At 47.9% G+C, this 25,730-nt stretch overlaps 1 protein-coding gene across 1 annotated transcript in view; it reads left to right on the top strand.

Annotated features, from left to right (window-relative positions):
* C2_1H5orf34 (chromosome 2_1 C5orf34 homolog) overlaps positions 1-25,730 on the top strand; it is a 245,527-nt gene that overhangs the window by 204,441 nt on the left and 15,356 nt on the right. The window contains exons 8-10 of the mRNA XM_085631217.1: positions 633-699; positions 19,608-19,778; positions 20,106-20,230. Of these exons, the coding sequence (XP_085487343.1) occupies positions 633-699; positions 19,608-19,778; positions 20,106-20,230 (363 nt within the window). The remainder of the gene's footprint in view (positions 1-632; positions 700-19,607; positions 19,779-20,105; positions 20,231-25,730) is intronic.

The raw sequence follows: 25,730 nt of genomic DNA, 5'->3' as shown, positions 1-25,730 counted from the left end.
TTTACCTTAACATGGGTTACAGAAGGGGCCCGTTTTGCAGCTGAACCCGAACCTCACGCAGGCAGCAGTGCATTTCTTCTGGAGCCCTTCACACTCTGAAGCTTACACGCTCGCTCTTCGGAGTATGTGTGTGTGTGCTAAAGTGAACTTTTACTTGGGTTCTTGGTGCTAATATGACAAACATTTATTGCTACCCAACTAAGTGGTACTGATTTTATCGACCTCGTAAGGATGAAAGGCTCAGTGGATCCAGCTTCATTGGAACCTGTGACAATGCGGCGCGCAGGGTGGCATCTGCATTCTTTGTCGTGGATCAGGTTAATAATTGAACAGAACTCGCCGCCGTGCTTTTTTTCAAATGCTTGCACCATAATGTTGAAAGCCCTCTCTAGAAAGGGGTTCGTTCTGGCTGAGCGCTAATCCAGGCTATTTATTATGTGACTGTTTGGCTTCTGATCACAGCAGGATTGTTAAAAAATGTTGAGTGTGTGGGCATGCTAATAGGGGATAATCTGCGGCATGGCTAAACCTATATGGTCCTATATGGTCCTAAGGCGAGACCTATTGGCTATGTTAATGCTTGTTCTAGCGTGTGACTGTACTGTGATATTTAATGTGTTCTTCTTTTGTAGAGTCCTTGAACACTGCTACAAAGCTGAACTTTCATTAAGCCATGGCTTTGAAATCTGCTGGAAAATGGTATGTGGATAACATTACACTTTTATGTGTTACTTGTGAACTGTTTCACCAGTGACCGTGGATAACATGTATGTTACCTTGATGCACAGCTTTTAAATAACAGAGACTGACTGATTTAAATCATTGGCAATGGTAATAAGAAGGGGCCCTTCTGAAATACTCAGAATGATTGATTTACAGCTGTACCTATCAGGGGCATGTTTGTGTGGTACTGCTTAAAGACCATCTGTGTCCGTTTTATATGTTAGTATCCTTAAGTCTGTCGGGGACGGTTTTAGCGGTGTGTCAGATCATATGAAATCAGTACATCATCCTAGAGAGACAGTATCTCCGCCTTCCTCCCAACCACCCAACCCCTCTTGTTGCAGGTATCATTTACATTGTAGTTTAGCCCAAGCAAAATATTCATAGTCGTGGAATATGGAGCTGTCCCTTTTGGTATTGGTCACCTATCCCACTACTGTGTAAGGTCGAAGATGGAGACACTGTGTCTGCCCTGCAGTGCCGCAACTTCAGGCCTCCGCACACCTGCCCTCCATTGATCTGTGAGGCTATGGTGTACGGGCCAAGAGGCACCAAGGCTCTGGACATACGACAGCCAATGCACACAGAGGGTGACTGAAGCAGCATCCTTGGCACATGCCAGTGCAAAAAGCCACATGACTCTACTCACGTCCTCATCCTGTGGAATCCATTATGTCTGCTCCACATGTCACCTCTGGCAACACACACATCTATGCTACCTTTTTAGGTCTCGCCAAAGCAATGCTTGCGCTGTCTCTTCGAGCCATGTGGTATTCAGTCTATGGGCTTTTAAACACGCCCATCACTTTGCATTGGTTCTTTCCTCTGCCTTTACAAATTCCTTCATTTTTGTTGGTCAGTTGCATACATTTGTCCCGCCTTTGGGATGTTTTGATCCACTCTGAAAACCGCCCCTGCTACATGGATCCTTTTACTATGGGCCATATGTTTTCCTTCAGTGCACTACTTTGTCTTTGGCTCCGTCCTTGCTGCTGCTCCCAGTGTACTTGATCTCCCATGTCTTTCCAGAACAACACCTCCAACACCTCGCAGCTTTTTTAAATTCTAAATAGCTGCTCTTTGCTCCCTCTCAGGCTGCAGCTACCTCCTCCTCCCCCTTGTTTAAAAGTGTCAAATTACAGCTTCTAGAGTGCACATTTCTCTGCTTTAAAAAATAAGAATGAAAGATCAGCTTCATCTTCTTTAACTTCCTGCCTCTTGTGTCAGGCATTGTCTGTTTTTTCCTTGCAAGTTGGGGTAAAGGAAGAAATGAATAAAGAGACCTCTGTGCCCTCTGCCTCCCTGACAGACTACCCAGCCCTGCTCCCAGTGGAAAATGACTCTGTGACTCGGGGGGCATTTCCTTTTACAATGCAGTCCTTGTCCACACATAGCACGAGTGATAGAGAAAGGAAAACATGCTTAAAAATGGCCGGCCTGTCTCACGTTAGTTTCCAGATGCGTTAATTTTATGGCATGCTCCCAAGTATGATTATGTAGCTAAGAAGCTTGTTCATTTGTTTTCATTACTTATGTATTTTTCTTACATTTTTGAGTGTTAATAAAATACAGATTCTGACTTCTGGAAGACTGCACATAAAAAAGCAATAGTAAAAAACATTGTCATTTTCAACGCCAACAGCTCTGACTTTAACAAATGCTAGACCTATTGCATTGCAAATACTTGTTTCTCTCTGTCTCCTGCTCTTTGGCTGCTTCCTCAGGCCCAGCTTGAGGGCTGTTCCTTACCCCGGTCTCCAGACTTACATCTCACTGTAGTCCAACCGAGCTCAGGAAGTCTCACATAAGGGGACTTGGCAACCATCCTCCTAAAGTGTGTGGGCGCACTCTTATCGTTTCCCTCTGCAAAATTTAACAAGCTCAGCCAATGTGGAAACACAGCAGTGGAAGAGATGCTCACACTTGTGACATCATGCTATTTATTGAATGATATTCTGTAGATTGTATTTTGAGTTTTCTTTATAATTGTATGGTTTTCCATTTTCCCCAGGTACTAATATGTTATCTGTAGCAGGCATGCCAGTGGGAGAGTGTGGGACACCCCCGATGTCCACTCACAATCTCCTCCACTATAATGTTACTCCATCTTGCAGTAAGATGCATCATGCAGCGAGGCCCATACAGTGCAGTTCAGATGCTAGAGCTTGGGGGCGGGGGGAGTTTATACCGGGAGAGAGCCCGCATAATAAAAATATGTCTTAATGGTGCCTACAGCAGGTTGACTGTATTAGGTGGTGGTATTTATTTTTGCATTCATTATTTGCCTCAGTTTACATTAGCTACCACAACACTGTCGAAAATTACTTTACAGACAGCAGGGGACAGGCTTGTAATCATTAGTTTTGGATGTACTGGAACAGAATTGGAAGGGGCTCTTCTTCAGGGTCATGGGGCTGTACTTTTGGGAGCAAGAACACAGCCGTGTGTGGTGTGCCCCATGTGAGCACTGGGCGATGTGCCCCATATGAGCACTGGGCGATGTGCCCCATGTGAGCACTGGGCGATGTGCCCCATGTGAGCACTGGGCGATGTGCCCCATGTGAGCACTGGGCGATGTGCCCCATGTGAGCACTGGGCGATGTGCCCCATGTGAGCACTGGGCGATGTGCCCCATGTGAGCCCTGGGCGGTGTGCCCCATGTGAGCCCTGGGCGGTGTGCCCCATGTGAGCCCTGGGCGGTGTGCCCCATGTGAGCCCTGGGCGGTGTGCCACATGTGAGCCCTGGGCGGCGTGCCCCATGTGAGCCCTGGGCGGCGTGCCCCATGTGAGCCCTGGGCGGCGTGCCCCATGTGAGCCCTGGGCGGCGTGCCCCATGTACGGCCTGGGTAATGTCCCCCATGTGAGCACTTGGCGATGTGCTCAAGTAAGATCTGGGTAATATGCTAATTGTGAACACTGGGTGGTGTGCCACAGGTGAGCACTTAGTGAAGCCCTTCAGAGAGCGCACGGGGTGTCGGACAATAGGAGAAGCTAGAAGGCAATTTAAAAAACTTGCTGACAGCCATCTTATGGTTTAAATCTTTTTATTGCTTTGACAACAGCTAATAACACACTTGGCAAATGCAACTGTTAAATGCACGAAGAATAATAATAAAATTCACAAGCAGAAAATAATGGACGTCCTGAAAGAAATCAGAAAGATATATACACTAAATAAACCAAATGATTACTTTGGATGTGTACTCTGACTCGCACATCACAAAGAAAACACCTCAACTCATTATAGTCACTGGCCACACATTACAATGACACTAATCAAAAATCAAACACTTTACCTGGTGCAATCTTCATCCTGACCCACTCCGGACTGGGGGACTTGCAGCCGAAGCCAGGAGACTCAGCAACCAGATGCCTGCACTGAAGATGCATCCATCGTTCAGGCTCAAACAATCGCGGTTTCCAAGTCAACAACACTCCGCCTTATAGTCTCAAAACACACTAGAAGGTTCAAGAGTATTTCCTTCCATGTCAAGGAAATTTACTGGAATTGGCAACCTTCCATGCAAGGATTCCTGGGGAAAAGGAATTCCCACATTCCCTCTACATTCTCACATGTTCCAGCCTTTATCTTAACGAAGCTTACAAAAGCCTTCGGTACGTTAAAAAATCTCTTCCCCAAAAAAAACAAAGCAACCTTGAACGTGATTAACCCAAACAACTTGCAAACAATCTGGGGGCCTGTCTGTGCGCGTAAAAGGGCGCAAGCAGAATTCAGGATGACATGAGGCCATGTCAAAGCCAAAACTTCATAATACTTCCCAATGTACAGGACAATGCACATTTGTGCACCACTGCCTATAGCATCACATACTTCATCTCTCAATGTACAACACAATGCACATTTGTGCACCACTGCTCATAATGCTGCATTTCGAGACCAAAAAGTACATTCCACACCTCTCTCTCGCTCTCTCTCTCTCTCATGCCTTCAAATGCACATCCCACCCATTCTGTTCCTGGCAAGGCTGTTCTATTCTGTGATAGTTCCCACTTTAGGACTGCAAGATTAAATCTTCAAGAGAAACCAGGCATATGCAGGACTTCGTACATTCAGGCTAGGGTAAAGTAAAACACCAAAGTCAATTAAAAAGATGGTAGTCAAGGGTCATCACGTGGTGTCAAACCATAAGAGTGCCTCTAGCATTATACCTCCTTTGCCACTGTACTTAGGGGGGCAGCTAAAGTTTTATACCTGAATCTTGCCTCAACTGAAGACAAACACTAATATTCTTACTGAAGTCCGTCACTCAGGATAAACGACTCGGGAACCTCTACTGCCATTTAACGAGGCATTGACAGATACACTGCTGGACACCTGGTCAAAAATAGGATCTTGCCCGCCTGTCAACAGGCAGATTACAAGGTGCCGCAGACCTGGTCTGCAGGACCATGTCTTCCTCCTACAATGCCCCTCTCCCAAGAGCGGTGCAGGACTTCACTAGCTGATTGAACCCCCAACGTATTCCTGACCAACCCGCCAGACAGGGAGTCGAAGGCTTGAAGACCGTTTCTAAAAGGATCTTTTCCTTGGCCACCCATACGTTAAGTTGAGTCAATCCCAATTGCCTCCTGAGGAGATATTCCCATGCGTTGCAGTATATTTTCGTGGACATCTTGCTAGCTATCCCAGACGACGTTTGAAAAAATCTACGACACCGGATTGAGGTTGGCCAAGTTGCTGCAAAATACTCTAGCTGGTCAGGCCTGGACACAAGCGACTGTGTATAGCACAGGTTTCTCCAACAAGTAGCTCTCCAGCTACTGCTAGCTCTCCAGCTACTTGTAAGCAGCTCTCCTGTGTCTAGCCCAGCCAACTAAATTAGTAGGTTTTGCTCTGCTGAATTAGTGTATGTATACCAAAATTGAAAAGTGTGCATTCAAGACAAAATGTTTTTTCTGAACTCATAAGATGTTTAGAGAAAAATGGTTAAATTCCCAAAATACATTTAAAGCTTACTAATAGGTTTACCTTGGTGCCAGGGGCATTCAAGCTGTAGGCATTATGCATTACTTATGTAAAGGCATTCCAAAATGACAAAGCCTTTTGCTCAAATTCTGTTTATTGAATCTTCCAAAAAACATTACAATAGAAATGCAGTTGAAAAGAGAAAAGGGATTTCATTGGGCAATTACATAGCAGTAGTAGTACACTTGGGACATCATGTAAGCGTTCAAACCCAATTGTCAGAGTCTTCTGGAATCTAAAGAGTTCAAGTTGTACAAACTGACTCCTATTACGAAGCATTATAGAGCCTGAGTAGAGGCCTGTGTACCGCTGACTTTTGTTGCAACTCTGTGACCGAAAGAAAAGTAAAAAATGTATCTCTATATACAATCATCTCGTGCAATATAATCTAGTTGGGGAGCAGCTTAATTAAGCAGGTATCAACCAGTATATGCCTTACATGTAGCGTTTAGCTATCAAGCATCGAGTGGTGCATCACGGGTGACAGCAAGTTGCAAAGAAATGGTTACAGTTAAAGGGTGCTGAAAGGAACTTGTCCTTTCAGGTATGGGCTAGTTCGCTGTAGTATGCATGCAAGCATATAAAATTACAAACATTGAATACAGACATGCACTGGGCCGCTGCAGGGAGCGTTCAATGCTAGAAAGATTAGAGACATATCTTATACAATGTCAAAGTGTAGGTGAGACCAGTCATTCAAGATCTGTACAGTAAGGCCCAAGCAGATAAAGAGCCCAAAAAGGCCTCAGTGGGGCTGAGGTAGCATCAGGTGCTTCCGTTTGATGTGTCGTTTACAAGACTAAAACATGAAAACACTTAAAATAATAAAGGAGAACCAGGGTTAACCAGGAATCTATTGGATTTTAGGGAGGGCGAGTCAGTTTTGATGGAAGGGGTATCGGGTTAATCCTTTATCCCTATGTATGTCGTTCGCTAGGCCACCATCCGCCCCTAACATCAAGGGGGCTCGTCGGGCGGTCTCTCTAGAATATGGGAGTAGAGTCCTCAAAAATTTTAAGAGCTCGCAGCCTAGGGGGAACGTAGTGGGCATGTCCAGTTTGGGAGAAATGAGTGATAAGTGATTGCCAAGTATATGTGAATTTGGTATCCGTATGGGCGAGGCGGGCTGTCAGGAGTTCCATTGTCATGACATGCAATAGGCGTAGGAACCAGGTGGATATTGGGGAGGAGATGTTGTCTTCCAATGAAGGGTTATAGTTTGTTTTGCAGCCCCCAATATCTGCATGATAAGGTGCCAATCAGAGTGCATCATGGCTTTGAGTTACGCTGGTCTGAGGCCCAGTAGGGACACCAAGGGGGAGTTTGGGATAGGGAACTCCACGGTGTCTTTGAATTGGCTTAGAACCTCTTTCCAGAACAGTCAAAAGCGGGCACTTCCACCTATGGATAAAGTCCCCTGTTGCGATTGACACCTCCAGCAGAGGGGAGAGAGGGCAGGGAGGATTTTCTGTAAAAGTGCGGGGGTGTAGTACCAGCGAGTCATTCGCTTATATGCTGATGCGAGTAGTGCTCTTATAAATTCTAGGGATGTCGGGCCATACTTGTTCCCAGTTCTGCTGAGAGGGCTCCTCTTCTATGTCCATAAGCCGTTATTTTTGGTATGTATGAAGACGGTGGCGTTGCGAGTATTGTAGTACTTGGTAAGTGCGAGAAATTAGACTGCATGTGCCTTCGAAGGTTCGAACTAAGGACTCGAAGGCTGTGAGCGGTGTGGTGGCTTCCTGAATGTACCAGAGAGTGAGCAACCAGTGGCGAAGTTGCTAATATTGAAGTCTGCTGGCCTCGGTGACATGGAAGGATTGTTTGCATTGGTCAAAAGATTAAAATGTATCGCCTTCAAAGCGGTCCTGGATAACTCAGCACTCCCCCCTGATTCCACTCGGGAAATGCATGTGGTTGTAAGGCCGGATGGAACAATTGATTCCGGGCAAGATGCTTCTTGAGTGTTAGGCTGTGCTCGACCAGGCGGGCCTCTCGGGAACGGGCGATGGCTATAGAAGAGATAACACCTCGGATGGTTGCTTTAATAAAAGCATTCCAACTTATGGCTGCAGGCGGTTCTGGGGGTGCGTTTGCCTCAAAGTAAGCCGAGATCTCCCGACTGACTTCTGCCAAGTCTACTGGATCCCGTAAGACGGGGGGAGGGAGGCCCCATCTACTGGGGGCATCATATCGTCTACCCGGGACTTGGAAGGTCACCGCCACATGGGCGTGGTCCGATATGGATATGTCTGAGATCGCTGCTGAGTCTCGGGATTTAACTAGAGAGTGTGAGGGGAAGCAATAGTCGATTCTTGAGTAAGAACGGTGAACATGAGAGAAGACCGTATAATCTTGCACGCCTGGGGAGTGTTATCTCCAGGCGTCCGTCAGACCGACCTCTGTGAGGTCCCTCGTCAAAGCAGCTGACCTTGCCCCTGTGGTCTGATATGAGGCGGCACTACGGTCTAGTGTGGGGTGCCAAACTATATTGAAGTCACCCCCAACAATCACCGCGCCCACTGGAGAGTGTAGGTGATCTTTCAAGAATCAATCATAGCATTTGTAAAGCGCACTACTCACCCGTGAGGGTCTCAAGGCGCTGGCGGGTGGGGAATGCTGCTTATGCTCGAAAAGCCAGGTCTTGAGGAGTCTTCTGAACGTCAGCAGGTCTTAGGTCTGTCGTAGGTGGATGGGGAGGGTGTTCCAGGTCTTGGCAAGGTGGGAGAAAGATCTGCCGCCGGAGGTCGCTCTTTAGATGCGAGGGACTGTGGCGAGGGCGAGGTTGGCGGAGCAGAGCTAGCGGGTGGGGGTGTAGAAGCTGAGTCGGCTGTTGAGGTACGCTGGTCCGGTGTTGTGGAGTGCCTTGTGGGTGTGGAGCTTGAAGGCTATCCTCTTGTTGATTGGGAGCCTGTGCAGGTCTCTCAGGTGGGGTGTGATGTGGCTGCGGCGAGGGATGTCGAGGATCAGGCGTGCAGAAGCGTTCTGGATGCGTTGAAGCCAGATCTGAGAAGGATCTTAGAAAGGCATCTTGTGCCTGGTTCGATGCATAGATGTTGATAAGGGTCAAAGGCTGCTCGCCAAATTGGATTTGAAGTTTCTTATATCATCCCTCAGTGTCCCGTGTCACTCGAAGTCGCTCCTTCCAGTCTGGATCTAATTAGTATGGCAACCCCTGCTGTTTTGGAAGCAGCCGATGCGCAGTATTGGTGAGAATACTTCGGGTGGGACATGACCCGGATATCTGTAGAAAGTAAATGGGTTTCCTGGAGGAAGATAATGTCAGGGTCTAGGAGAAGTAGGTGTTATGTTGTTATTGTTGTCATTTGAAGTTGGCACGAGTGCTGCCGCGCTCGTGCCTACTTCAGATGTCACCGCGTGTGGGAAGGCATCTTTTAAAATGTGCGCGGAGCATATAGGCATGGCGGGTGGCGGTTGTGATTATTCTGAACTGTACCTGGACTTGAATGGATGTATTAAAAGACGTTCTGCAATCTTTGGAGTTCCTGTTTCCTTTCTTTTGGATTACTGTGCAACAAGAACTTATTTCACTACAGTAGGTATCTCCAAATCTGTTGTCCTTTATTAGGAGATTTGAGGCCCTTGACATTGAGAGCAAGAAGTTTAATTGACAGGTTTGTGGTCATAGTGTCACGGAGAGTGTCCGGGGGAATTGTTGTAATCATGGGTGGGAGATTGGTACTCTCCTAGGGAGGCGAGATAGAGCTTGTGAGGCGAGAGGTGGGCATTCCCAGAGGAGAGATCGTGCTTGATGGGGTGTGAGAGGATCGTCGTGTCGGGTTCGCCCTGCCCCCAGTGTAGGAAGGGAAAAACAGGTGGGAAAATAGCAGGTAATGGCCAACAGGGCCTGTAGGGTGTACTGCCATTTCTGAAATGGCTCGAAAGTCGAGACTGAGGCCATTCCAAGGGTGTCACTCCTCCAATAGGCACTACGTGTGTGGGGGGCCTAGTAAGAGTTAGTGTGGATGGCGCGGACTCAGTGCTCTGCGGTTGGGGTTAGACTGGTGGCTGGAAATGGCGAGCCATTGGCTGCCGGAGAGAGGAACTAGTGGGGTAGTCAACAGAGGCAGGCGAGTGGCCTCTGCGGCCGTCTGTGGATGTAAAGAGTATGCCAGCTGTAGTGTTGAGACTCGGGCTGTGGAGGGAGAGCAAGGGTTGCTTCTGAGCATAGTGAGCTAGGGAAGGCATTCAATGTCATTTACACAGGTGGAAAGATTGTTAGTTGGAATACGGTAGTTAGTATAACGATCGTAAAAGTTCGCTCAGCAGAGGACCTTCATGGATGGTTTGGACGTAGCTGGTATATTGGTGTGAGTGTGGCTCTCCGAGGTCGGAGTTGTGAGTCGGTGAGACCAGGGCCAGAGGCAGGCCACGGCTGGTGGCAAGGGGGTCAAGGACAGGCCCTTCAGTTGGGGGGGGGTGGGGGCGATCACTGCAAAGGATCCCTCTCTCATGGCAGCAGCCGGCGGCAGATGCGGCGGGCAGGGAAGGATCAGCGGAGTCCGCCCCAGTCGAGCGCCGCCGCGTTTTTCCAGGGACCGGCCACCGAAGCTCCTTCACGCATCGGGGTAAGAGCACAGCCCGCCCACCCCGTGGGAATAGGCCGGCCGGTCCCCCCAAGGCCAGATCCACTCTCCCGTTCTGGCAAACCGTCACTGGGTCTTCCGTCAAGGGGTGGCAGTGAATTCTGCACCAGAGCGCTTCGAGGGCAGAAAGGTGACAGCACGCTCTCTCGGACTGACACAACCTGTGCCACAGTTCCCATGACAGTTTTGCTCCTTTCGAGGCTTCAGAAGAGGGTGTCAGTAGAGGCAACACCCAAACCAACTTTAGGAGCAACAGCCTCCTAAGTTTTTTGAGGTAGAGGCAGGGGAGCTGGCTGCCAGAGTCCACATGGGCAGCGTACTAACCAATCCATCACTTCCTTACTCCATCCGCCACAAAACCACTTTAATTTGCCTTCAGCATCACACAGACATTCGGTCGCATCAACTGGTTGAGGAGCATCACACCCTACCAATGGGTGCTCCAGATTTTGGAGACTGGTTATTCCCTTCCCTTTCTGTACCCTCCCCACGGATATACCTCCCACGCAGCAGTACCTCCCAGAGGACCACTTGTCTATTCAACAGAGAAGTTTAAGCTCTCTTGGCCAAGGGAGCTATAAAAAGGCTACCGGCATCAGTGATCAGAACTGGTTGTTACTCCTGGCACCAAAAAATGATGGGGGCCTTCACCCCATCCTAGATCTTCATCCTTCAGAAGGACAACTTCAGGATGCTTACCCTAGCTCGCCCAAGTTCTGTCTGCACTGGATTCCGGAGACTGAATGGTAGCATTGGATTTGCAGAATGCTTATTTCCATGTCCCTGGTGGTTCCAGGCAGGCCAACAGCCCTTCCTGTTTGCCGTGTTCCTCTTTGGCCTTACCAGTGCGCCTCAGGTGTTCAAGAAGGAGATGCTGGCTGTCACAGCCCCTATGCAGAGGTTGGGAACACCAGTCTTCTGATAACTTAACGACTGGCTGATAAACAGGCTCGCCTCAGACAGTTGTAAACCACCTCCAAATAACAGCCAACCTGTTAACATCGTTAGGTTTTTCCATCTACGTGCCTGAGGCCTTTGCAGAGGCTCCCCTTCCTCTTAGTCATCCTGGATATGGTGCTCTTCCTGCCTTTGCTTCATCTTAACGAGTCCAGGACATTTGGGCTATGATCCCGATGTTTAAACCTTTGACCTGAATCTCTGTGACAGTGGCTCTTGGCTGTGAAGCTTCTTGGCTTTTTAATCTCCTACATCCTGCTTGTGGACCACGGCAAGCGGCCCATGATGGCTCTTTAGTGGGGTCTGAAGTCTCAGTGGGCTCCGCTCCAATGGAACCTGTGGGATACCATCCAGGTGTCTGAGGAGACTGCAAAAGATCTGCAGTGGTAACTTCTCGACCACAATTGGACCAGCGACAGTCTGCTCAGAGCACTGTGTATGCTTTTATGCATTGGATTTTCCAAGACAGTTCTCCCAAGGAGGTGCTTTTCACAGGATTGGAGTAAGGCACTGCTATCAGTGGTGGTCGGCATGGCTCGTGGGTGGGGGGGGGAGTCACAGGGGGTTGCGATTGCGTGAAGGAGTGAGTAAAATAAAAATTAAAAAACGTATCTTGCCGCCTAGGCCCCACGTGTCTGCTCCTGCTCTCCTGCCTCCAACTTCAGGAACAGGAAGCAGACAGCCAGGCTTCCTCCCCTAAGCCAATCACAACGCTGCAATTCAGCTTTGTGATTGATCTGAGCACCGTGACACGATGTGGATGTTGCACTTTACGAGAAGATCTTTACAATGTTGAGGATCGTATGGTTGGCAGGGAGGTTTGTATCTCGTACTTGGGGGATTCTGTGTCTACACTGAAGGCAGAGGTGGCCCACCTGACCACAGCATCCCATAGTCTGGAGATTCAGGTTGACGAGGCAGAGAACTGGGCCCGGCAGAACAACCCTCTGTTCATGGGATTCCCTGAGGAGGTCAATGGGGTGGCTCTTGAGAGTTTCATAGAGAAGTGGATCCTATCATGGGTCCCCAAGGTGCACTTGTCCTTGTGTTTTGTGGTGGAATGGGCCCACAGATGCTTGGCGGTAGGACCCCCTAGTGGTCCTCCACGACCAATGATTGTAAAAATCCTGAATTATAAGGACAGAGATTTGGTTCTCCGTCAGGAACTTTGTGCACCCGTATCCTGGTTTTCCCTGTTATACTCCCCTTTTGCAGTGTCAACGCAAATCCTTTGAAGCGATCAAGCAAAAGCTGCGAATGCTGAACTTTCAATACATTCTCCCCTTCCCAGACCGCCTCTGAGTGATTCATGCTTCCAAATCCTTCTTTTTTCATATTCCTGCAGTGGCATGGGAATGGGCAATGGAGACCCGGCCCTTGCACAGTAATTCACTTGGGAGGGACGTTGATGGTGGTACCCAATGCAGCAACTGCAGAAGATGGAGGGGCTCCTGCAAACATCGAATGCGAACTTCTTTGCTCCCTGTACTGCTCGATTTTTCCGGTCTTATTGTGTTGAAGGGTGATTTAGGTGACTTCAGTCTCTTTCCATTCAAGTCTAAGGGTTAGAGTAGTGTATAGAGCCTACTTATTAGGCACTTCGACATGATCCTGTGTTCTTCCCCATATATCAGGGTTTGCATATATATATCCTAGGGGATAGATTCGTTAGCATTAGGGGTAATCTGTTCTGTAGTGAGGGTATTTCATGGAGCCGTGCTGAATTCAGGCCTGGTAGGCCTTAAACGGGAGAGACTCCATCTTTCCTCCTGCTCTGGCAGCTTGGATGTTTCTAGGTCATAGGCAGTGTTTTAGTTAGGAGGTGTTATTCGCTTGGAGAGAACCGGTTCAGGCCGGCCCTTATCGAAGGATTGTATTTTTCTTCATGCCGAAGACACTACATCAGGCCGGCCGGCTGGGAATGTGTCCTTGGCACGGGGAGGTACAAGAATTTGGTGGGCGGCAGGTTACGGGCTGGAATTTTCCATGAGGAAATGCACGTCTATATTAGTAAAAGTTTGAGGCAGATACTGGCACTTGCTTCTAGTCCATAGGCGGCACCTGGCCGTTAGTAGTAAAGCTGCTACTTATTCCAGGGAAGACAGATGACAAACTTGGAGGTGGAGAAAAACCGAGAAATAGATATTCCAAAGAGAAGAGAGTAGCCGATGAGGAAGAGGTCCCAGTGACTCGGAGAGGGAGACGGGAGTAAACCCGTGATTGCGGAGGTGTGACTTCCAGGCGAAGCCGAGGCGCAGACGAGAAGGGAACCTAGATGACCATTGAGTGCAGGCTACATACGACCAAGGTGATGTCAACCCCTTACTATTAGAGTGTACAACTTAATCTTTCACTTTTCTTTGCAGGTTATGTGATATGTATTATGTTCCGTGAGTGTGCATGTAATAACTAAATAAAGTATTAAAGCGATATGTGCTACGTGTTCTTGTGTAAGAGGGTAACCTATTCTTCTAGTCAGCTGTGACTTGACATGAACAGATGTTAATCCTGATCAGGTAGGTGGTAACTGAATAAGGGAGAAAGGAGCCCTTCGAACTGGGGAACAAGTTGTGCTCAACTAGCTGTCTTTGTGTGATCTGATATATAGTAACACTGATTCCCTTGTTATATGTCGTGGTAATTATAGGATGAACTCGTGCTAAGGCTGCCGTCTGGGCAGGAAGTCCTGGGTCCGTTTGGGACCGCGAGGCTGTGACTGACGTCTGGGCAGGAAGTCTGTGGCTGCCGTCTGGGCAGGAAGTCCTGGGTCCGTTTGGGACCGCGAGGCTGTGGCTGCCGTCTGGGCAGGAAGTCCTGGTTCCGTTTGGGACCGCGAGGCTGTGGCTGCCGTCTGGGCAGGAAGTCCTGGGTCCGTTTGGGACCGCGAGGCTGTGGCTGCCGTCTGGGCAGGAAGTCCTGGGTCCGTTTGGGACCGCGAGGCTGTGGCTGCCGTCTGGGCAGGAAGTCCTGGGTCCGTTTGGGACCGCGAGGCTGTGACTGCCGTCTGGGCAGGAAGTCTGTGGCTGCCGTCTGGGCAGGAAGTCTGTGGCTGCCGTCTGGGCAGGAAGTCCTGGGTCCGTTTGGGACCGCGAGGCTGTGACTGCCGTCTGGGCAGGAAGTCTGTGGCTGCCGTCTGGGCAGGAAGTCCTGGGTCCGTTTGGGACCGCGAGGCTGTGGCTGCCGTCTGGGCAGGAAGTCCTGGGTCCGTTTGGGACCGCGAGGCTGTGGCTGCCGTCTGGGCAGGAAGTCCTGGGTCTGTTTGGGACCGCGAGGCTGTGACTGCCGTCTGGGCAGGAAGTCTGTGGCTGCCGTCTGGGCAGGAAGTCTGTGGCTGCCGTCTGGGCAGGAAGTCCTGGGTCCGTTTGGGACCGCGAGGCTGTGACTGCCGTCTGGGCAGGAAGTCTGTGGCTGCCGTCTGGGCAGGAAGTCCTGGGTCCGTTTGGGACCGCGAGGCTGTGACTTGTAGGCCTTGGTATATATAGTAGGAATTCCCTGTCCTTAGGTGGTACATATATGTGGTTATTTAGGTGTAAATAGGCCCTAGGGAGGGGGTAACGTTCTGGTTTGGGTTAGAGAGGCTCTGCTGAGCGGGTTCTATCTGATCCGAAAACCCAAGCAGAACACTCCCCTACCTCTTCCACCACAGATGCACCTAGTCCTTCATGGGAAGCTGATAGGGGTGTGATGGCCACAGATGCCCACACCTGACAGACTTGGTGGCCTTGTCTTCTGCTGGGGGGTGGGGCAGGTTGGTGGAGCCCAGCCCTGAGAAGGCGCCCATGACTGGCCATTGGACTCAACTGCCTCATTGTGCCATCAGCACTATATCCTTTTCAATGAGTATAGGGACATGTTTTGTTGTGCTCCAAAAGTTTGTTTTCTTATGTTTGTGATTGCTATTTTTGGGGCGACAGATGCTTCTGGGGTGGAAGTGTAGGGTGGGCGGGGAGGTTGGGAGGTTTGGTCTTGGTGGTTTGACCTATTAGGCCGTGTGATTGTTCATGTTTCAGGCATGCTGCAATCCCTTGCTCCCTCCTTTTCACTGGATGCCTGCTTGGGTACTGCCAAGATCCCTGTGTCACACTTGAAACCTGATGGCTCTTGAATTAATGAAATGGAATGTCAATGGCCTCAATCATCTATTAAACGGAGAGCAGTATTAGGTTTTGTGAAACGCCATGCACCTGATGCGCTAACACAAGAAATGCACCTTCTTGGTACCCAATGTCCCTTCCTGGCCCGATATGGATACGACAAGGTACATCGCGCCGGCTACACCAGGGACTCACGTGGCATAGCTATCACGATTCACAAACGCCTCCACATGGTAGTCATCCGCAGTATGTCGGACCCGCAGGTCAGCTATGTTACTGTTGAGGGGGTGATTAATGGTCATTCCTATAAATTGCTGAGTGTTTCTGTCCCACCCCCCAGCTGCCCGGCCCTACGTAACATACAGTGAGGCAGTTATCAGCAGGCTTTACCCGCTGGGTCATTATCATGGGTGGTGATTTCAACAGGACGATGTCTTCCACCGCTGACAGTTCGAGGGCTTTGGCTGGCTTCATGCCCGTGACTTCCTGCCTTGTAGTCTGGGTATCTTGCCTTGGCCCTTGTGATGTCTGGCACACCTGGAATCCTTACGCACGAGCTTACACACACACCTCCGCAGCACACAAGATAGTTCACGCATGGACTGTGACCTCCGCAGCACACAAGACTAGTTCACGCATGGACTGTGTAGTTATGCCTGCCACCAACTTGCTTCTCACTACGGGGATCGATGATCCTCCCCAAAGGTATTTCAGACCATGCTCCAGTTACCACTTATCTGGGCAAAGATGCACAGGGGGAACGTCTGCTCAGGTGCCTACAAGCTTGGAGCCTTGTGGACAATGACACAATAGAGTTCCTATTGCGGAAGCTCTACGTCTTCCTGGAGCTGAGCGTGGGATTGGTGGATTCCCTGTGGACATTCTAGGATGCCATTAAGGCATTTATGAGGGGACCAGCAGAAATTGTCACAGATCGAAGGACTAGAAGCCCGCAGAGCATAGGCGGAGACAGTCCACTGCAGATACTACTGAACCGTGTCAGCTTGCAATGGATAGGCTTTTACCATGGCAGCAATGCCTTGATGAGGCACGACACTGTTGGGTTGCGTCCCAGAGCAGGGTTTATGGATGTGGAGATGAGTCGAGAAAGCTCCTGTACTGACTGGCATCTTGCGGCTTGGCTGACTGTATGATTTCTAGTATCCGGGCTCCCAAACGGGGATTGAACATAGAGACCAGGGACATTGCGGCAGCTGACAATTGCACATTATAAGCTCACTGCCCAAGACCACCGTGTGAGTACTCTTCTTCGCTGATTACAGATTTGCCACCGTGCACTCTTGCGGTGGAAGACGCAGCCGACCTGGACAAACTGTTCATCCTTGCGGAGGTTGATATAGCACTTTCCAACATGAGAACATGAGCCCCGGCAAGACACCGGGACCTGAAAGCTTCCCTGTAGAGCAGTGATACTCCAAGTATGGCCCGGGGGCTTGTTGCGGCCCTCTTGACCTTTACATGCAGCCCCCTGAGCAGCTGCTGAGCACTAATATTCAGAAAAAATGTTAAATAAACGAAAAAGCATTTATTGGCTGTTTATTTAACATGTTTTTAGGCCTCTTTACACAATCCCTGACCCACTCAGTCCCCCTACCACCACCCTGCTGGCATCAGTGCGGCTCTTGGTCACACCTCAGACCGTACTTTGTGGCCCTTGGGCAAATGTTTGTGAGTGCCCATGCTGTAGAATATTACAAGAAATTTCAGAAGTCGTTACTGTCACTCTACAACGCCATAACCAAAGATCATTTCTCGGCAGAGTTAAACAAGGTGACCATCGTGGTCCAGCACAAGGCAGGGCAATGTTTGGTGAATTGCGTGTCTTATTGCCCTATCTCACTTATTAATTCTGAGCTTAAAATATATGCCAAAGTGCTGGCTAAGTGTCTTCTCTGGGTCGTGGTACACAGCAGTGCATCCGCAGGGTAGAGGCTCCTGTAGTTTACCATCATTTGCTGCCAGGGTCAAACTGCTTTCTCCTCATAGACTTTTAGAAGGCTTTTCAACTCCCTCGACTGAGACATTGTCTGAGATGTTCTGACTCGGGTGGGCTCTGGACCCTGCTTCATCTCCTACGTAAGAACCCTGTACGCCAGTCACATGGCCACGATTCGGGTAAACAGGTCCCTTTTGCTGGTATTACAGATTCAGAGTGAGACCAGGCAGGGATGTCCCCTGTTCCCCTTCGCTCTCGTAATTAAGCCTTTGGAGACATGGGTTCGCTGTGATGCACAACAGCAGGGATTCCAGTGAGGTGACGGAGTCAAGGAGGACTGCATCGCCCTGTACGTCCACATGTTGCCCGACGACGGGCCCTAGAATGTTATACATGCCTGATCTTAATGGCCAGGCATCCGGTTTACTGGTTAACCACTCCAACTCCTCAGTGATCTAGCTGACTGGCATCTTGTAGGACTGTGGCTTTCAGTCGGTTGAGATTTCTCTATTTCTGCATTTACTTCTCCCTCCTTCCCACTCTTGCCTGGAACCTGATTTCCCTAGTGGCACTCATGCCGAAGGGTTCAAAGCTGTGGTCTTCCTTGCGTCTTAACATCATGGAGAGGACTGCCTTGTTCAAAATGATGGTGCTACCACTTTTCCTGTATGATTTGCAAAACTTCCCTCATAACCTCTCTAGATCTTGGTTGTGTTCCTTTCAGGCCTTGGAGTGTCCCATTTTGTGGGTCCATCGGGTCCCATGCATTGCCTTCTGAAAACTTGTACAGCCCACCTTCGACAGTGGCCTGTCGGTGGCTGACCTGCAGTTCTCTTACTAGGCTTTCCAGTTTGTGTTTGTGAACGACTGACTTCATGGTGGACGAGAGGACCAGACATACAGCGTGGGACTGTTGCTCCTGTTGAAGGATGCGATCGTAGATCACCTGTACGGGTCGTCGATCCCTGCTGCACTTAACCAAGGTGGTTTTCGGAGTGTGGCAGGTAGCTGCAAGGTGGACTGGTCGGGAGCAGGGTTACTCTCCAGACCCCTCTAGAAGGGTGCACTGCTTCATCAAGTGGATGGCCTGGAGGGGTGTGGGAGGTGCAACCTGATCGGTATCTCACGTCTGGGCGACTCGTGGCACGGCACCCATATGCGAGGCTTCTTTAACTTGGAGACCAACTTCCAACTGCACTACTCCCAATTTTTCTGTTTCTTGCAGCTCTGCCATGCCCTGTCATCCCATCAGTCCTCTCTTTGGGAGGTCCTGAAATCAGTCCCAGAGAGGCTAAGGTTCTCAGGCCTCCCCTGGGGCAGGTTGGGGTCTCCTAGATCTACCACTCTCTGGTCATCAACTCTCCTGATTTGCTTGTCACCCTCTGCCAACAGTGAGAATCCTGGGTGGGTGCTTTACAAGATGGGGAGTGGAGGGAGGCGCTTATGGCCCCAAGAAAACTGACTATTTCCTCTCAGCTCCGGAGGATTCAAGTGAATGTTCTGCACACTACAAACCCAATGCCGTTGCGGTTATGGTGGGCAGGTAAGCTCCCAACGTCCGTGCCATATATGCGGAGCAGATTGGGCAGATTTTTATCATGTAGTTTGGTCGTGCCCCATCATACACGGGAACTGGTCCTCATGGGTTTTCTGTTGGGGTGCTGGCCAGACTAGTTGATTGCTCACCCCAGATTGCTCTCCTGGAACGGTTGGATGACCTGGTTGGAAAGCGATCTGTGAGGTGTCTTGTGGGGCTGGGAACTCTGCTTGGTAAGCGGGATATAGCCCAGGAACTGGACTTTGACTGCTGCCCTGGGTTTGCAGGTTTTGCAGCGGGCTATGGACTGGTGCTCCAAAATACATGAACCGGTGCACACAGCACGGGGCTGCCCACATAAACATCGTAGGATATGGGATATTTGGTGGGACTATTTTGGGCTCCAGTGATCGTAAAGATCATCCTTGTGTTGATACGTTACACGGGGGTCGTGGACGACTTTCACTTTGCCTGCCTTGGTAACTATGTTTGATTCCTGCTTTGAAAACCCAATTTAAAAATCCAGTTTACGGTTGTGAAACTTGACAGCAAGATGAGCAGGGTTGCTCAGACTACCTATGTTTTAAGAGGATGGTCGGGCAAACTGTAAAGGCAGGACCCTGAGAACCAACTAACCACTAGCGGTGACCTAGTTTTCTGGACGAGTGATTTCCCCCTCCTTGGTTCCAGTGACACATGTAGACCTGGTTGCAACTAACTTAAGCATTGCATGTCCCCACAACAGGTACCTGCTGCTGATCGCCCCGCAGAGCACCCGATAGTTTTGCAGCAAGCCATTGTTGAAAACTTGGGAAGATTTTCAGCTTATTCTGATAACCGAGTGATCGCAGACTTTTTTGATGGCCTCACCCTGCACATGGTTTGGGATTTCACCGCGTGCCTTCCAGGAACACAGGTATGCTTCCGCTCTCAATGCAAAACAGATGCACACCAATGCTAAAGGTTATTCATGATAGTGTCTGCTGCTAATATGACTAGAATTGTAAATGTCTTTATTGTTTATAGCGTCGCTGATGTGTTCACTAAATCATTTAAGTAAATATTACTTTTTAGCCACTGCGGTCGAGGAGATATAGTAGATCAGAAAATGCAGTTAAGATGTGCTTGTTTGCTTTGAAACAGACCAAATGCACGTTTTTCTTGATATATTTTAAAGTTGCCACGTGTGCGTTTATACCTTTTTGTTTCTGCTGAGAAAGTATCATATCTGCTATTTTCAAAGGTGAACACCTCTGTCTTACCGACTTCTCGAAACCAGCAAGATGCCACAACTGGTTGGTGCCAGATTATTTTTCCAGATGGACGTCACCAACTCATCCAGCTAGAATTTCCAGGCCCTTTTGAAAGGTATCTAATGAAAATTCAGCAATTCAGTAATTGGGAAATCTATTTAATGTAATCCTATCGGTGTATTTCGGTAGTGCAGGCCTCGCCCTGGACACGGTGCAAATGTTACTTAGTGATGGTAGAGCTACCAAAGGACGTAGTCTGTCCGTGGGTGCTAGCCCATGTGCACGGTGCTGGTCAGGCAAGGGGCGGGTTAGTAAATTGGGGGGGTAAGTGGTTGGATAAAAGAACTTTATTGAGTTCTGTGTTTAAGGACACATTTTAATTCGTCTTATCTGCTTGTGGAATAATACAAGTGCGGGAACGTAGTTATGCGTGTTGTATTATACTTGTATCTACTTTTAAATAGTTAAGTTGTGTTAGAGCTCGGAAGATTCTTCATAGTGTATTTTAGAAATATTTGCCTTCTTTTACACATCAGAGGAAATGAGGAGGTGTGTTCAACTTTAAACATTATTATTTTTACATCTTGTTTTCGTTGGCATGTTTATTTTCGAACGCTTGTAAGAGGTTATAATAAAGATGACATACAGAGCTTGCTGTTCATAACTACTTTGACTATACTAATTCAACACTAATCCTTTATGGGTTCCGGAGTAGTGTGCTACTTGCCGAAAAAGCGATTCGACGCCTCGTCAGCAGTAGTAGGCGCTATATAAATGCAATTACAATTACTTACAAAATATGGAAAAAAGACATGCTCTAAAAAACTATGAATGGCAAATGATCTCCTCTCCTCACACACATGTAGTTTCCACTCTGCTGTATGTTTATTTTACCTCTGCCCTGAAATTGTTTGGAAGAACTCTTTAGGTCTCGCTGAGTCAGCGCGCATGCGCTGCTCGGAGACTCTTTAGTAAGGGCTTTAAAAAATGCTACCGCCGGCTACAGCTTGCAGTGCATGTGCGCAGGCGCGCGCTTCAGCAGATGCGCCATATGGCGTGATTACTTCTGCGCACGCACCACTCGCACACATGCACTGCAAGCTGTAGCCGGCGGTAGCATTTTTAGCTTGCTAATCGCGGCACCGGTGCTTTACTTAAAAGTAAAGCTTCGGTGCCGCGATTATAGCAAAAGTAAAGAAATAGAAACAAACGTCTATTTCTTTACTTTAGCTATAATCGCGGCACCCGCGCTTTACTTTTAACATTAAAAGTAAATCGCTGCACCCGCGCTTTACTTTTAACATTAAAAGTAAAGCGCGGGCCTCTCTAGCCACAAATACTGTGTATAAATTCTATAGAACAATTATAGATGGCTGCATGAATGTTCCATGACATACTGTTTCACAGCATGACACATTTATAATAACTGTTCAGAACTCACGTTTTTAACCCTCACTGATGAGTGAGAGCAGAATAATGCAGGTTGTGAATACTTCAGACCTCTGAGGTGGCACCCTCAGTTTTGGCTGACTGAAGCCACCAGTGCTATAATATGATCTATTTGATGCAACAACTTCTCCTCCTGGCAGTGCAAATTGCAGATGTCCGTTCCACTGAGGTGGATGGTAGAGACGAATGTTCCCGAAATGAGGAAAGGGAGGCCTATAAATTCGTCATATGTGACCTACTATGCTGGGTGGTAACGGTCCATGCTTGTACTCTTAATTTGAGCTATGTTTTTTGATACAATGAACTCTATTGCACTGTATTGTGTATCTTGTATGCCGCAATGCTTATGCATCCTTTATCTATCGTATGATAATTCAAATGCCGATAACATTTTAGAACAGAAAGGGAGGCCTATACTTAATAGAGTATGCAGTTGGATTTTCATGCAAGGATACCCAATCCGGGCACTTATTCGTAACAAAGGCCTCCTTTGCAACAACTCTGTAGCTTATAATATCCTAATGCTTCAGCAGCTAATGACAGACAATGTGTTTACTCTCTGCATTTTTTGGCAGATGCTGCTTAAAACTATTTAAATTCTGATTACACTATGAAATTGTAAAGTTATCTGAAACTATCTGGTGTAAACATTAAAAATGATCCAAATTGTGTCGCAATTAAACAAAAATAGCATTTGCTTGCCCTTCACCCAATTTTCTCATTCCCCCTGCCCCGCAGCAGTTCATATTTTTACCATCAAGTAAACCAAAAACATTTGGGCCACCTGAATCTCTAGCTGCAGACTTTAAGATTCCTTTGCTGCTGCTGTGCCTTGGCTGATACCTTACACTTGATAGCCAGGTTAAATGGGATGCAGTTTCATATTGCAATAACCTTTGCTATGAAATGGTTGTGGAATTAGACTGAACCAGTCTAATTATCTTCCCAAAATTATTTAACCTGAAAAATCGTATGACACTGAAGAGTACACTTGGCTTTACCACGCCTCTAGGTAGGTCTGAGCTTTTAAAAGCTCTTTTCTAGTCTTATAAAGTATTTTAGGTACTTCTAGGCTAAACATGTATGTCACCATTTGGGGTGCATCTGCGGTTAAAATCTACTGTGACACCTCACCTATTGATCATTTTTGCTATTAACTATGGAAAAAGATCATGCAGCACTTTAAATACTCTGGAAATATCACCAGTCCCAAAAGTCTGCATAAGTGACAAGTCAAATAGGCATAATTTCTAATTACGCCCTTTTGGCTGGTGCTATCATCTCCCCACACCAAGTTTCCAGTCCTGTTTACTTTTCATTCTGCAGAGGTCTGGTAAAAATAGTGCAATTTGTTAAGTATTACATCCCATAATGTTTGTGTAAGTCACCAGTGGCTTTAGCTGCCACAAAACACTTAACCATAGTATGGTCCACACCCACAACCACACCCACAACCACACACACACCCATAACCACACCCACAGCCACACACACCCACAACCACACACACAACCCCACACACACAACCACACACACAATCTCAAACACAACCTCAAACACACACAACCACACACACAAACAACCACACAACACACACACACACAACCACACACAACCACACAACACACACAAATACACACACACAACCACGCACACCACACATACAACCACACACAACCACACACACTCAACCACACACACAACCACACACACAACCACACACACAACCACACACACAACCACACACACAACCACACACACAACCACACACACAACCACACACACAACCACACACACAACCACACACAGCCAACCACACACACCCAACCACACACACAACCAACCACACACACAACCAACCACACACACAACCAACCACACACACAACCAACCACACACACAACCAACCACACACACAACCAACCACACACACAACCAACCACACACACACACAACCACACACACACACAACCACACACACACACAACCACACACACACACAACCACACACACACAACCACACACACCACCACACACACACCACCACACACACACACACAACCAAACACACGCACAACTGCACACAACCACACACAACCACACACACACAAAACCACACACACAAAACCACACACACAACCACACACACACAACCACACACACAACCACACACACAACCACACACACAACCACACACACAACCACACACAACCACACACACACACACACACCCACACACACAACCACACACACACACAACAACAAACAGTTTTTTGGGGCGTCAGCATAAATGCGCTGTGACCAAACACGAACACCTCGGGAAACTTTGGGAAGTCACCCCCAATTTTAGGACCACTTGCTGTTGCAGAGTATGTGCTGTACACATGGCAATACCTTGACACAGCGGACTGTTGCAAGAAATGCTTTGAGCCTCGGAGGCTCACAGACCTCAGTCTGTGCATTAGTTCACCCCGTCTTGGCGCTGCATGAAAACAGGGTGCCCACTGTCCAGCATGAAGTGAGACATTGTGATCGGGGCTGGAGATGCTATTTAGCAATCTGCTTAGAACATTGTGTTTCATTTATGGCATTAAACATAAAGGAGCACTGGCAACACTGATAAAATGGATTTCATTTTGAGTAGTGACTAAAACTTTAAAAAAAAACCTTCAGTACTGAAACAAGCGCAATAGGTCTCGCATTTGCAAAAGTTTAAGCTATTAGCATTGTTTATGACAATACCTTTTTTATCTATTTTATAAAACAAACACATAAAAAAAGTCATCATTTACAATGCCAATAGCTAGTGTTGCATTATTATTAGCAATGCCAACTGCTCCCACTTTTATAATGCGAGACCTATTGCATTGCAAATGCTTGTTTTCTTCTGCTGCACTTCCCTGCACTATAAGCCCAGCTCGTGTCTCTGGTGCCCCTAATCTCCCCGTGCGTACGATGCCCTCCCCCACCACTAACTCCCGTCGCTTTTTTTCTTGCTCCTATGACATGCCTGCAGCGGCGCGCTGCACTCACTGCTCGGTCAATGAGGTGTAAAAATATAACGGCAGGAATATAATACAATGCGTTTTTGAAAAATGTATTTCCAATGAGCTTTTATCGTTTCCCATCCTCCTCTGTTTCCCATGCTTCTTTATTTGATTGCCAGGTTCACTGTCCCTTCGCTGCTTGAGCCGTGCCACGGTGCCTATTTGTATGTCCTTTGTCTGTGTACATATTTGGACACACCCCTGCAGATCTCTTCTTTTGCTTCTCTCTCCTTTCGGCTAGAGTGTCTACAGTCTTCCTGCTTTCACTTCCGGTAGCTTAGATAAGAGTACAGGGGTCAGAGAGGGTGAGTACCGTAGACATTGGTCATTGTGTATGTTGGAGTGTACACAGCCAGCATGCAAGCTTGAGAATCAAACTCCAGGGCCTGCTGAAGCTGCTGCATAACTTTGGGTCACTTGCCAGTCACGTCAAATGGTATGATTGATATTTTATTGTTGAATCTGATAGTGTAGGGCGGGATGGGCATTCAACTGGCAAAACAGTGGTGCGACATAAAAAATACATACAATTTGTCCGCTGAAACCCTTAGGAGCACCAAACCCACCGCTGGTGCAAATCAACAAAAGCTAATGGACTGCATTTTCAATTTCACAGATTGTGGAAATGAGATCTTCACAAGGCTCCACCAGTGGAATCCAAATTCTATCTAGCCTTTTAAAGTAGCCAGAGCAGTCTCCTTCATAAGGACAGCACTTTCCCTGCCCTAAGCTGCCGTGTTACAAATCATTGTCCTAAGGAGCGTTATTCGCATTATTTTAGGTTAGCGAAATGTCGAAAAGTTCCCTCTGGTCGCAACACTAAGGGACGTCTTATCAACAAGGAAAACTAAATAAATAAGTAGCAGGGAGTATTTAGGTGTGTCTGTTTAATGGGAATTTGGCGGTTTCACTTGCATTTTTACTAATGCTTGTTTTGCTTTTTTATTTTTGTAGCAGCATAATCATAAGGTGTCTAAATCATGTAGCAATGCACTCATTCTGAAACATAAGTGAAAATGTGGTAAAATAAAAACATCCTGTCTCCTAAGGATAAAAAACAAAAGTCACCATTAATCACACAATGCAGGATAATTTACGCAGCACAAAACTTGCGCAGAA

The sequence above is a fragment of the Triturus cristatus genome, chromosome 2_1 (assembly GCF_964204655.1).
Source record: "Triturus cristatus chromosome 2_1, aTriCri1.1, whole genome shotgun sequence".
In the NCBI taxonomy this organism is placed as follows: Eukaryota; Metazoa; Chordata; class Amphibia; order Caudata; family Salamandridae; genus Triturus; species Triturus cristatus.
This window is presented reverse-complemented; position numbering and strand designations above follow the sequence as displayed.